The sequence below is a fragment of the Chamaea fasciata genome, unplaced genomic scaffold (assembly GCF_029207755.1).
Source record: "Chamaea fasciata isolate MVZ Bird 193981 ecotype frontalis unplaced genomic scaffold, bChaFas1.0.hap1 SCAF_2, whole genome shotgun sequence".
Lineage (NCBI taxonomy): Eukaryota > Metazoa > Chordata > Aves > Passeriformes > Sylviidae > Chamaea > Chamaea fasciata.
The window spans coordinates 30,598,646-30,612,641 of NW_027094087.1; the positions used below are offsets into that span (position 1 = coordinate 30,598,646).

The window sequence follows — 13,996 nt, forward strand, 5'->3', positions numbered from 1 at the left end:
TTTCCAGGAATAAAAATGTTTATTCTGAGAGTGAATATTCCACTCAACAGTGAAATAATTTTTAGATGGTACTGCTAATAAATGCCAAGTGCTTTTCATGACTAGAAATGGGGTTGTGCTATACTTAGTATGGCTTTGTGCATGTTTGCTTCTCTTTAATTCAGGAAAACTCTTGAGAAGAATCATTATCAGCGCTGTTGACTGGTAAACAAAAGCAAGTTACACCTCCAAGGCTCAGAAAAAGAAGGTAAACAAAAAACAGCTATTCAGATAAAAAGGCAAACAAATGCTCTGGAGAGAGAACATCCCTATAAACAGTCATTATATCGTAACTCACAGACTGCAGAATTCGGGAGCAGCTATAAATTGAGCTTAGTGGGGAGTTTGAAATAGCAGCTGCATTTGTAGAACATATGTTTGACTGCAATCACAAGTGATTCACTTAACCGCCCATTTCCAGTATAAATAGTACCTCATACTTAAGGATGTTTATGGTGCTTAGCAAATTTGAGGTACCTCAAATTCTTCTGTTCCTCCCAAAGCATGGCTTCACTCATGTCTTTATACTGGCTGGAAATTCTGCATCTATCTACATAGACAAAAGAGAGATATTTTGCAGCTCACTGTCTATTAATAAATGACAGAGATCTGGGGCCAGCTGTACCTTTTACTGACTTGGTTGCATGAGTACAAATAAATGTGTATTCAATTTATTCACCTTTTGTGTAATGGACTGATGGGTTAAAGCACTCCAGGTAAAGATCTGAGTACAGTTCTCTCCTTTTACAGATTCCTCTTACTTGCCTTTCACTGAAAAAAAAATGCAGTAATGATTCAACTCTCCCATGGAATAGTTTATTTTGCTGAAACAGAATGGAGCAGTATTGATCCCGAGCTCTAAAAGGTGTAGGTCACACTTTGCCCCCTCCACCCTTCCAAATGAGATCTGAGCCCACTGCTCTTACCTTTGGATAATCTCGAAGCTGACAGGAAACAAATTCCTACTGGTGAGTATTATTTTAGTCATGACATACAAGAACTCCAGTTACAGATCATTTAAAATCTACTCTCAAGGGTGTGGGTTAAAAAGAAATACTGTCAACAGTCCCCAAAATCTCTTGTTATTATAAAGTCAGCAACAGCATATCTGTTCCAGTCACAAATTAGATCAAAGAGGGTTCATTTTATATTATCATAATTATCATCATAATTATATTACCAGCACAGATCATCCCTGTCAGTGTCCAGCTGACTGGCCAACTTGTGCTTTGTAGTTCAGGACCAGGATGGCAAAAAAAAAAAAAAAAGTTCTTCCTAATGCAACTAAATACAGAACATGGTGACTCAAACTGGAATTTGGTCACAAAATCCTGTTTACAATCCTCAAAATACACAAAATTTGCCACGCTTAGTGGTTCTGAGGGCTTCAAGCCCAATCAGTGCTTTCTGACAACATGGTCCCACATATATCATGCTGGTTTAGCACCAAGTCAGACAAAGGGCAGTGGTTTGTAACAACTGCAGAATGTGCATTTTACCTATCAGCATGCTGATTTGTGTTGTTCATGCAGTCACAGTTTGGGACAGTAGAAATATATTGATCACACTGGTTTTTTACAAGGAAAAAAAAAGCTTCTTTAAGCGTGTTCACAGGTCAGCTTAATGTAACAACAGAGTAGTTACTTTGGGAAACAAGAACATGCGCAGTACTGAGCTTTGCGGCGCAGTGCTAGAAACCTCTGGAAGCACTAAGAACTCTAAATGCAAAACTTAGTTATTGCATTTTCCCTTCTATCTCATTAAAGATACCTGAAAGTGTTCCAGAGGGCCTCTCATGCACTCACAGCAATCTGGTCAGGGAAATACAGTTAAGATACTTTTAAACATAATTAGCTGAGAAAGAATCATCCTGAATGTGGCACAAATGATGTTTAGAGGCAACATGCAGCTAGTGAGTTATGATCTTCATTACAGCACAGACCAGGTGTGTAGGGAAGAGTTTGACCTCTGGTTTCCCACTGCCTTCCCTCTGGCAAGCTGACACTGAAGCCAAGCAAGCAGGTAAAATTCTTTTAGTGACCTGACCATTTCACGAAGATATTCAACAAAAAAAGGCTCAATGAACCAGGATAGGAAAAATGACCCTCTGTTTTTGCAATGAAAAATATTAGGTGTAACCTGGTGAGAATGTTGTCTTTTCAAATGAAATCCATCCTACCCAGAGAGCATCCCATGCATTCCAGGCACTGCTGAAGGGAGGTATGCCCAAAAGAGGCTCAAATGTTTAGAATACCTTTGGGGGCCTCTGCCCCAAAATCTGTCTTCACTTTAGAAAGTTTCAGCAGCATCCTCCAGACAAATATTAACATTGTAAGAGAAAGAAAAGGACTAGTTGTCTCGGATGCATTTGGAATGTAAAAGTAAAGGTTTAATCTTCTCGGTTTGTAGTAATGCCATTCTCTCTTCTATGGCTTCCTTGCCAGTCACATTATTCCAACACAGCTTCCCAGAAAGCACAATAAAGCAGGGGCTTCCTCACAGGGTTCAGAAAAAACCCAAGTCAGCTTCACAGGGTGACAGAAAGGCTTTGTTGAACCCAAAGAGATGGGATCTCTTACTCATTTGCAACTTGCATCATCCTTTACAGCTGTATTGAGTGCACATGGGAAGGCTTCTTCTCTGCGGATCCAAACAAGCTTCTTCAATGCTCTGCACAGGTGATACAGCAAGACATGGCAAATGTGCTCCTAGGGCTGTCTGCTGCACTGCTGCTCCATGGTATCTTTCATTGCATCCGTTCTCCAGACACATTCCAAACCATGGTTACCGAACCCTCGCATCCCCTGGCAATGCAGGCGAAGGATCACTCATTTTTCAATTGGAAAACCTAAGGAGGACAGAAGTTAAGTGATTTCCCCCAGAACTGTACAGCAGGTCAGAGGCAGAGGCAGAGACAGACAGAGCCAGTCCTTAATTCAGGTGCTAGACAATATCGCTTCTGTCTGGAATATGGACACATTCTGAAAGGTTGTATTGGTAAGTACATTAAAGGAAAATCATCTCCTTGTTAGTGACTCTTAATCCAGATAAGCATGATTCTGAATTAAGCTGTAAGTGTGTTTTAAAGGGAAACACTTAACCTGCATTATCTCCATGCTGGCACCACAGCAAACAGCCATTCATTCCTATTTGTACCTAATTAGGCGAATAATCTTATTATTCATGAAATCTGAAGTATGTGGATGAGCAGAATCTATGCAGAAACCATCACTCATGGCTATTTTCAGCACTTCTTCCACAAACACCTGGAAACTATTGATTTGCTTATTATCTGGCACCACCCAGAGTCTCTTCAAGTTCTGCCTGGTGTACTCCTCTTCGGGAAGGCCTTCCACACTTGCAACCCAATCTAAGGTCAAGTGGTTGGGGTCCTGCAGGTAACTGGATATTGAGGAAAGGTTTCCATTGAAACAGTAGTACAGTTTGGAACCAAGAAGCTTCAGGAACAGGCATGACGTGGAGAAGATATGAGCACTGAACACTTCCATGTTGGAGGAAGACAGGCTGTAAATCTGCGGTGCTTCACGGACAGTGAAGTGAACAGTCTGGGTCTTCTGATCGAGGGTGATGTTGAGCATGGCATTTTTCTCTGCTTTAGAAAGCTCTACCTCCTTCTCCTGCAAGGCCTCAATCAGGGGCTGAATTTGATAAAAATCTACTTCCCGCCGCAGTAAGCCCATTTCCTGAAAATCTTCGGGGAGGTCCAAGTGAGAAGTTCGTAAGAAGTTCAGGATATAGCGGAAGATTTTGCCATCTCTGTCAATAAAGCAGTTACCTTGGCTGTCCTTCTTGGTTGGAATCTTCCCACTAAACATGGCCCCCAGCATGGAGTCTGGAAAGCTAGTCAGAGTGGACAGAGAGGTGGTATAGAGTTTTCCTCCAACATTGAGCGTGATAGGTTCTGACATGATGGAAAAGTCACGGTGCTGGGACTAATTCTAAAAAAAATAAAATAAAAAAAAATCCAACACCACATATTTAGTTGCATTAATCTTTTTGAAAGGTTAAACTACAGAGAAAAATAGTCCTAAATATATAATGGTAACCATGTGGCAAGAATTCACCATAAAAATTAGAAGTGAGGAATTATTTTTTGAGGTTGTATCTTGAGAACAAGCATAAGGATGTTTTTTCTCCTAACAGATTTGAACAGGACTTCGTTTAATTCAGTTTAGTGCCAGAAATCATGAATCCTCTAAAAAACTTTACAGTTACACTAAAAGTCAATCTCCCTCCAATATCTACAATGAGGGCTGACTTCAAAGTAGTGTTCTGGGCTTGTATGATCTTATTTTCCTCACAAACAGAGAATTTAGAGGGGGCAAAGAAAGACAGGACAAGAACTGGACATGACCCAACACCTTCCATAGTGTTTGAAGATATGATTAAAGTAACAAAGCAGTTCAGCAGAATCCCCTGACATATGTCTGAGTGCAGTCAGCATAGCAGGGAGCCAGACAGCAGTTGCTGCCGTAAGCACAAGACAATTTGTGGTTCTTTGCATTAAAAAAAAAACCAGACTTTCTCCTTCCAATGTGCTTTTTCCTAGAAAACATTTTCTAATTATTTGGGGCCATATTGCAGTTCACGTCATTTCCATGCAGAGCCTCTGCCATCAGCTGACATGAACTAAGGATGTGATTTTAAAGTGCAGTTAAGCCTTAGGAAGGGGCATGCATGACCTCCCCTTGCCCTCCCCCATACCATCCTCCCCCTTATGCCACTCATCTGATCCCACAGTGAGCCAGTTTAGGGAGAAAACCCAACATTTTCTATTCAGCATGCTTAGCTGTATGTTGGAGCTGGACCAGTGCCCGGGCTGGGCTAAGGGAAAAGAAAAGAGCTGTGCAGCTCTCTCCACTGCAGTTCAGCTTAGCTGTCTTGTGCAGGTAGGCCACGAGTCCTGCTACCTGAGGACCTGCAAATCTGTTTTTCCTTTTTTGCTGAATCTAAATCAATCAACAGCTCAGCAGGAAACCCACCAGTGTTTTCTTCCAGAGACAGGAGGTAGCTCTTGCTGCAGTTACCACAGCCGTTCAACAGAAAGCTGCCAAACAGTTCCTTTAAAATTGAATTAAGTGCAGGCATTTTCCGAACTAGTAATGGAATAATCATAGACACTACCCACTATTATCAGCCCTGGAGTCACAGCAAAATACAGATAGGGAGAAGGTCATCTGTGCTGGAATATAAATTTTTTAATGACTGCTAAAACCCAGATAATAGTGCTAATGGCATTCTAAAACAAATACATCTCTAGACAGCAGCACATTTTGCTAAGAAAAACTGGCCCAACCTAAGGCAGTTAATTAACAGGTCAAAGGAGAGCCCGTCTTTAGCTTGTTGTCTCAGACTAACATTCCACTTTGTTCTTTAGCCCTTGGCACACAGCCTATATCCCATTGCACAATAATGGAAAGATGCAAATCTCTAAATCTAGAGTGCTTTCCCTGTATATCCCTTAGCCCCATACATCCAGCAAAACTGGCAAATAAATATGCATGTGTAGGCCAACACAACAACTCGTGCATTGATGGCCACAGACCATCCTTGTGACTAACCTCAAATAAATATACTCCCAAAAAAACTATCTGTTCCAGTGCTAAACTCCCCTTGACACTGTAGTCTCAGCATACTTCCCACTCTTGAAGACTTCTACCCAATTTAGAGTCAAGAGCTGTTTAAACCTGATCATGTGGAGGATTCAACTGATCTAATTCTGTAGCACAAGTGGCTGCCATGGATTTTTTTCCCCCCAAGGGTTTGCAGTATGTCTGCAAAAGCATTGCTACAAGAACAATCAGGCATTCACAAAAGCAGCCTAAAATGGATTTTAATTTTTTTCAATTTCATCAAACAGAAGCTTCCCCATACCTCTCTCCAAGTAGCACAGCTTGTAGAAGCAGAAGTGATAGAGACTCCAGAAGCCATGTTCATTGCTGCTTCCTACATCTGCTGCCCTTCAAGCTGCTGTAGACTAAACAACCTGTTCTTCCTTCATAGGTGAAGCTTTCAGATTTTTGAGCCTAAGCCCACTTATCTACATCATCAGAGTTTTTGTTTTTTTTTCTCATGCTTTCTGCCAGCATTAGCCAGACACAGATCAAGATGTTTCCCTTGATGTGTCCATGTCAAGAATTCACTTGGCAGAGCTCCTGGTCAAGAGTCAGAACCCAAATACCACCATAAAGCCCAGAGATATAGATCTTCATTTCAAACTGATCATCCATCCTAGGTTTAGTCTGATCCAACACCTCACTGATAGCCTGAATGAGAGGCAGACGACTTGGTCCAACCTGAACAGGTAACATTTAAATCACCTGTAACTGTTTTCTTATAAGCAGTCCAAAAGGAGGTGGCCAACAAAATATAGCAGTATCATGAGGTCTCTGAAGCTGAAGACTGTATCTATGCCGGCTGCAACAGCATCAGAAATCTAACCAAGTCTTAGCTCTGGAGCTGGAAAAGTAGCACACAGATTGACAGCCTCTCTCAGCCCCGAGTGTGGGCTCTGCTCCTCTCCCACCTCTGGGCATTGCTCAGACACATGCCCTGGACAACCCATTCTGCTCATGGCTATTCTGCATTCTGAAGACCCATACAGACTGGATTTTGCTCTCCTAGGACACCAGCCTGCTCTGATTTTGACCCTGCCCATTTGAACCTGCACAATGTTAAATTTTAAACATTTAAGGATGCAAACATCTTGCCCATGGATAAGGCTGGAGGATAACTATTCCTCAGCTCTCTTTCCTAATTGTCTTCTTTGGCCTAATTCATTGCATTTCTTAGAGGTTTATATCGTCATAGTGTGAAGATAAATCTGATAGTCTGGGAACCTCAGAAGACCCAAAAATTCGAGCACAAATGGGCATGAATGTCTACTGGATCTATCATCAACCTGGACTTAATGCATTGACCAACCAACATACTTGACAGTAGCTGGGGAAAGTCAGTCTTTGCTGCTTTTTTCCCTAAAATCCTGTTCATGAAAAATTGTTTTTCATAAACCTGTAAAAAATTGAAATGAGATGGGTTGTAAGTTTTCTCTCTTTAATCATTCAACCACCATTTGCAGTCCTCAGCATGCTTTTCAAGCCTGGGTGTTTTGCTAATGCAATATAAAGGTAGTCCAAGAATGCAGCATGAAAATCACTTCTTCTTGGTGAGATTTCCACAAAGAGGGGGTACCAAGGACACTGATCTTGGACATGGGAGGCTACTGGCCTAGTGGAAGGTGTCCCTGCCCACAGGAGAGGGTGGGTTGGAACTAGATGATCTTTACGGTCCCTTCCAACCCAAACCATTCTATGATTGTATGATTTTACAACCTGCAATCACCAAGGAAAAGTACAAATTGGGTTACAGTTCTTGGAAGCAGAGAATGACAGTAAAGTCTTCTGTGTAGCTCCTCCCCAAGCAGCATTTCAAATTCACTCAAATTAGGTCAGCTAGAGATCTAATTTGACAGCTGAAGATGCAAATTTGGCTGAAGAACACAAGATTTATTTTGTGCTTCTAAGAGAAACCTGTATTTAAATACCTCTTTTAATATCATGGGAGGGGGGAAGTCTACATTTGATTTGAAGTCATGATCTTATCACATGATGTAAATTGAGAGAAACCAGCAGTGCAGTCGTCAGCTTTATGAAAAAGTCAAACTCCTGAACCAAAGCTGCTGTCTGACCACCTAAGCATTTCAACTGACCACAGCTTGTAAATTTTAACTTGGGTTTTAATCCTAGGAGCATCCTCAACAGCTGCATAGACAACATTTCTGTAATAACCCTCTACCCCATGAGCTTAGTTCAGCAAATAACTGGTTTGAAGCTGGGAGAATGATGGAGGTTGACACAGCAGGAAGGTATGCAAGTATACAAAATGACAAAAGCTAACTGTTTTCACTGATCAATGCCTTCACATATTTAGAACCATCATTATCATACCACTCTGTTTCATAATCATTTTGAATGTAGAACAGCTCTGGATAAGCTTATTTCCCCTCTCCTGTATTCATCACATTTAAGAGCGCTTTAATTAGCTAATAAATAAAAATTCTGTATACATAATTTAACTGAGTGCCTGTTTCACCCAACTTGGCAAAAACCCACAAGTGTACAGTAATCATCAAAACAAAAAAACCCCCATCAGTCATGATTTGCCAACCTAAGTAAAATGTAAACAAATGGCACAAATATTACTGTTTTTAATCACTGAAAAATGCATGCGGCTGTAATCTATCCTTTTTAGCAAAAAGAATGCAGTTTAATAGAAAGTCTAAAGTTACAGATATGTTTACATGGTTGTCGAAAGATAGCTATAGCTCTCTCTATATATACATATATATATATAAAGACAATTTTAAACAGGATTTTAATTGGGAAAAGAAATTGATTGTTAACACACATTTCACTTTCAAAATGTCAGGGAAGGAAAACTAATCAATCCTTCTGGATTTCAGAGGCAATGCCCAAGATGTGGATAACTGGTTGATCCTAGTGTCATTCAGGGGATTTAATTAATGAGATTAATTAAACAAAACAGCAAAGCAAGAGCAATCTGTCATTTGGTTGAAGAGGATCATGTTGAGTTGTTAAGGTTTCCAAAGTCCACCTCACAGGCTGCTTAGGGTCTCTGATGCCCTTACACATGGTATTAAAAGCATTAAAATTATAGCATCCCCTGAAATGTGAGTTAACATATGCTGTTACAGAAATAGAGTTTTTGCTGCAAGATGTAGCATGTACATGGCCATTTACAAAGTCATTTTTTCTAACAGTTTTAATTTCATGGAATCACAAAATTATAAAATGCCTCGGGTTGGAAGGAACCCTGAAGATTAACTTGTTCCAACCCACGCCTCATGGGCAGGGACACCTTTCACTAGACAAGGCTGCTCAAAGTCCTATCCAACCTGGCCTTGAACACTGCCAGGGACAGGGCAGTCACAGATTCTCTCTGTAGCCTGTACCAGTGCCTCCTAATCTTATGTCTAAAGTATTGCATGACTCATTAATTTTATCGTGTAGCCTTCAATAGCTCACCTGTGAAATATCCCTCCACAACCAAAACTTGGAAAATCTGTATTTAAGACAGTGAAATACGTGCAGCTGCTATAAGAAATAGTTGAGGACTAACAGTGAACTGCAAAATATACACACAGGAAAAAGAAAAGAAAATTAAAAAAAAAGAAGAAATTAATTATTTAGGATGATGTAATGAATGATGCCTAAGTGGCAACAGAATTAGAGCAAACCAGGGACCATTTCTGCTAAGCATCAGGAAGAGCAGCCAGACTAAAAACCTCTCTGGCTTTTTGAGCATTGCCCAAGAGAGCTGGTGAAAGCCACATCAAGTAGAAAAATGTTACAAGAGACAGATCAGGTAGTGCTTTATAGGAAGTAATTCTGCCTCAGGAGGGGCAGGATTGATTTCAGCTCAAAAGGAAGTAAGAAAAAAGAAATAGCTGGGCACCTGTATGGCTGCTGGAGACTTTAAATGGGATTCAGCAAAAGATGGTTGCTGCAGGATGGGGCTCCAGTCTGTTGCATTAGAGCATATTAACTGTGAACACATAATCATGCAAAGGTGCTTCTTCCTGTGTGAAGCTTGTTCTGCTTTGGGCTGTGCCCACACTTGGCATGTATCACTTTACACCACTGTGTCTTACTGAAATACACACTTTGGTTTGAGGTAAAAATTCCAGTTTCTACCAAACACCTGAGCCCTGAGGAAACAAACAAACAAAAACCCTCATAAAGTTGGGAACTCCAGACCTGGACACAGCCAAACCGATGGCACCTGCTGTAATTCAACCTTCAGAACAGTTCTGTGCCTTGTCCCTTCTCAAGGGGACAACCTTACGGAGGAAATCTAAACCCTACAAGCTCGTGCCTTTCTGCGTTATGGGGGCTGCAAACAAGGCAGTTTGAAGCCTAGAAGTCACCTCATGAAAGACAAGATAAAAATAATAATAATGAACTAACTAAAGGAGGAGGGCAGAAACAACAAAAAAAATAGCATTTAAGGGTTTAAAAACCCCAAACAAACCACATCTCAACTGACCACTTACCCAACTTGCAGCAGACAGCAGGCACCAATGAGAGCTGAGTTTTAGGAAGAATTCTGGACAAAATCCTTTGTAAGGATAGACTCGCCCCTCCCTACACATATCCTTGATGCACATTTACTTAGCTCAGCTCATCCTTTACTATAGAAGATTAAACATACACAGTGCAGTCTCTGCACCCTAAATACTTATTCAAGGCAATCTTAGAGAGGAAATCCCATGTTTTCCCATCGCTGCAGAACGGACCCACCTGATTTTGGACACTTACTTAATATGAGCCCCTCCAACTGACCAGCACGTAAGAGCCTTAAATTCAGTCGGTGAAGCAGAGCATGGCGTGCCTGCCAGGAGCAATAGATCCCAAAATGAAGCGCCTGCGGGGAGGCATAGCAGCTTTTTGTTTCGGGACTGCTGTGCTGCCTCTGGAAATTTCCAGCAGGCGTTTGGGGAAAGGCCGCTCACCCCGAGGCTGGCACGGGGAACGTGGTGACGAGCTCTGGGAAGGGACTCAAATTCCCAGCAGGCGACAGGCAGGAAACGACGGGTCACCCTTTCCCTTTTATTGCTATGGAACTGCCGGCGGCTGCAATGCCGGGAGACAGACATACTGACTACACACCTTCGGGGCGCAGCTGCTTATCTTCCCGTTTTTAATATTTCACTTATATTTAATTTTCTGACCCTGCTTTGTTATGCACAGAAACGCTGTTCTGACAGTGAGCCGCATGAGGGATGAGAAAGCGTGAACGGGAGATTTGGAACAGCCCTGGTTTGCTGTGGGTATGATGGTGTGGTGTTGATCCCATTCCAAACCTGCACCTCCATGCCCTTGAGCATCTCCCGGGCTGCTTGCTTAGGGATGCAGCTGAATGCAGAAGGCTTCGCGTAGGCTCTCTGCAGATGCTGAATTTACGCATAAAGAGAAAGGGCAGGGAGGCAGAGGTAGGGAAATAGTGCTGGTGCCCAGTTAGTAAAAGCAAGGAGCGATATAAAGCAAAGGTCAGGTTCCTCCTGGGAGTGGAGGAACAAAAGCAGCAGCACACAGCAGGCAGCAGGAGAACGAAAAGAAGGTTAAGTGCTGCTGAAGGAGAACGGCTGAGGACAAGATGGAGGGGGAGAGGGAGTGCAGAGCCACATTCTCCAGACCTGCAGCCAGGTCTGGAGAATAAAAGCCAAAGTGCTGCAGTGCTCAGTGCTCTCCTGCTGTGACCTTCAACACCCGTAGGCTTAGGACTGCTGGGCGGACAGTGCAGATGGTCAGGAGGGCACTGCCACCGCCTGCCAGAAAGGAGCCTGCCTGGGGCTCAGGGCACTGGGAGCATCACTTTTCCTTCCAAGCTGATGGAACCCTTTGTACGGTCCAGTATACCCATTTGATGCCAGTTCTGGCAAAAGTTTTCACCGACTTTCAATGTCCTATCCCAGCACCGATTTAAGTATCACTTGGCATGCCTGGAGTATCTTCCAGATACTCTTTATTTCCTTCATGGACCACTTTATTTTGTCCCTGAACAAGTTTACGGCACACGTGGTGGCCCACCACCTGCTTGATGGACACACGGGGTGGTTCAATAATCCAGTCTCCACCTTATCTCCCACTGACACCACTGCTTCCAGAGCATCCCTGCAATTAGAGGGCGGCTAATTCCCAGTGCGGATGCTGCTGCACCACAGCAAAACCCACTCAGAAATCACGCTAACAAGGTAGGCACCACTCAGAATTAGACCCTCTGGAGGGCACTTATCATGTCCATCGCCCAGCTGGACCCAGGTGGCTGCATGTCCCAGGTGTGGACATACAGGGCTTGGATTCGCTGTGAATACTTAAATTTCGGAGATGTTTCATTGGAAGGGGGCAGGGGAATGTGAAAAGTTTGCAGAGTGACGCTGAACCCGACCGTGCTACAGACAATCGTAGGTACGGCTCCTCCCAATATAGCCAGGCACCCACACTACTAAATTAGCTTAAAATGCTAAAAAAATAACTCCAAATTCCCCTTCAAAAGGGGCTCACCCGTCCTTCCCGCATCCCACAGTGGACCAGCTGCGCGGCTCCCGGCCGCCAGTCCCCGCTTCCTCCGCGTGCCTCAGTTTCCCCCCGTAACTCCCCCTCGGGGAATTCCGCGGGGGGTGCCCCCGGCCCTCCCCACGATCCCAGCCCCGCCGGGGACCCACCTGCGCCCCCTCCAGCCGCCGAGCTCCGCCGCTGGCCGAGAGGCGGAGGGAGGCGGAGGAAGCGGGGGGCGCGGCGCTCCCGGCACGGCCCGGCACGGCTCGGCCCGGCCCGCTGGGAGATGTAGTTTCGCCGCCGCCCTCGGCCCTGCCCAGCGCTGCCCCGGGACTGCGGCTCGCAGCCGGCCACGCCGCATCCCGGCCCCGGCCGGAGGTAACGCGGAGCGGGGCGGTCAGGGGTTGGGGTGATCGCAGGGAGGGGAGGGTTGTCTGCTGAAGAAGTGGTGCAGTAGCGGAGGTCTGGGCTCGGGTTGTAGGAGGGATGCTCAGGGGAAGGGATGCAGGAGGAGTAGTCCGGGAAGGAGGTGTGTGAGGGATGGAGGAGGGATGCTCGGCGTGAGAGATGCAGGAGGAACGCTCGGGGTGAGGGATGTAGGAGGGATGCGCCGATGAGAGGTACGGGACGTGTGCTTGGGGTGAGGAATTCAGAAGGAATACTAGGGTGTAGGGTGTAGGGGGGGTGCTCAGGGGAAGGGGTGCAGAAGGAGTAGTCGGGAAAAGGAGTCCTGGAGGGATACTTAAGGTGAGGGATGCAGGAGTACCCGGGGTAAGAGGTACAGGAGGAGTGCTTGGGGTGATGAATGCCCGGGCTGAGGGATTCAGGAGAAATACTCAGTGAGAAGCGTCTAGGAAGGGTGCTCAGGGGGAGAGATACAGAAGGGGTAGTCAGGGAAAGGGATGCATGGGGGGTTGGGATGCTGGAGGGATGCTTGCAGTGAGGGATGCTCTGAGGGATGCAGGTGGGCTGCTCAAGGGAAGTGGTGCAGGAGGAGTGCTGGTGGAAAGTGTTGCAGGAGGGATGCTCAAAGGCAAAAATGCTTGGCAGTCGGGATACAGACGGTTTTTCTGGGGTTGGGATGCAGGAAGGAACGGGAAGTAAGGACTGCTTGAGGGTCAGGATAGAGTTGGTGTTCTCAGGAACTGGGATGCTCCAAAGGAGGGTTAAGGGTAGGGGTGCTTGGGAGGGGTACTCAGAGGGATGCTCTGGGGTTGGAATGTAGCAGAGGGCTTGGAGGGAGGTATGCAGGAGAGATGGCTGGAGTGAGAACTACTCAAAAGGCTGAGACATAGGAAGGATGCTCAAGAGGGAGATGCTTGTAGGGAGGAGTTTGGGAGAAAGGACCAGGTTTTGGGATTCCCAGAGAGATGCTTGGACAGAGAGATGCTCTGTGGTCAGGGTGCAGAAGGGAATAGTGGAGGAGGGGTGCCTGAGCATTTGACTTTTTGGGAATCAGGCTGTAGGTGAATGCTTGGAGGGAGAAATACAGGAACTACATTGGTAAGTGGGGATGTGTGCATTCCCCCAGTGCCTGCAGGGCTCTGCAAACCTGTTTACAAGGCAGCATCTTGTTATAACAAACTGGCCAAGACAGATTCAGGTTTTCTCTAGGGAAGCTGACCTGGGGAGAGACACCTAGGGGTGTTCCCATCCCATAGGGAGCCAAAGACTCTAGAAGTGAGGGTCAAATTCAGATTAGCTGAGATCCAGTCCAATTTCAGGTTAGATCTGCCCCAGCTTGGACTTTGCAGGTGTTACTGAAGAATAAAAGCAGATGTTGGAATATTTGCGCTGCAATGAGGTTTTCATAGCACTTTGGGAGCTCAACTATGCCCTGCTGCATCTGGTGGCAGGAA

General features: G+C 44.8%; 2 protein-coding genes across 5 annotated transcripts in view; one reads left to right on the top strand and one right to left on the bottom strand.

The window, feature by feature from the left end:
* On the bottom strand, window positions 1-12,344 carry KCTD21 (potassium channel tetramerization domain containing 21). 3 transcript variants are annotated; one of them, XM_066175587.1, is made up of 2 exons: window positions 12,305-12,344; window positions 1-3,998 (listed from the first exon to the last, which is right to left on the bottom strand). In XM_066175587.1, the coding sequence occupies exon 2, from the start codon at window positions 3,966-3,968 to the stop codon at window positions 3,186-3,188; it is 783 nt and encodes a 260-aa protein (XP_066031684.1). In that variant the 5' UTR covers window positions 3,969-3,998; window positions 12,305-12,344; the 3' UTR covers window positions 1-3,185. The 3 variants fall into 3 exon arrangements, with proteins under 3 accessions (XP_066031684.1, XP_066031683.1, XP_066031685.1); XM_066175586.1 differs by lacking the exon at window positions 12,305-12,344 and adding an exon at window positions 10,398-10,609; XM_066175588.1 differs by lacking the exon at window positions 12,305-12,344 and adding an exon at window positions 9,535-9,596.
* The window catches only part of USP35 (ubiquitin specific peptidase 35), a 26,645-nt gene continuing 24,636 nt past the window's right edge, over window positions 11,988-13,996 (top strand). Inside the window, exon 1 of one of the 2 annotated variants that reach the window (XM_066175579.1) lies at window positions 11,988-12,047. The gene's annotated coding sequence lies outside the window, so the exon portion shown is untranslated. The remainder of the gene's footprint in view (window positions 12,048-13,996) is intronic. The other variant, XM_066175580.1, reaches the window with a different exon arrangement.

What these genes read in the sequence shown, in the direction of transcription:
- KCTD21 (XM_066175587.1), bottom strand. Translation starts at nt 3,968, where the DNA reads ATGTCAGAACCTATCACGCTCAATGTTGGAGGAAAACTCTATACCACC.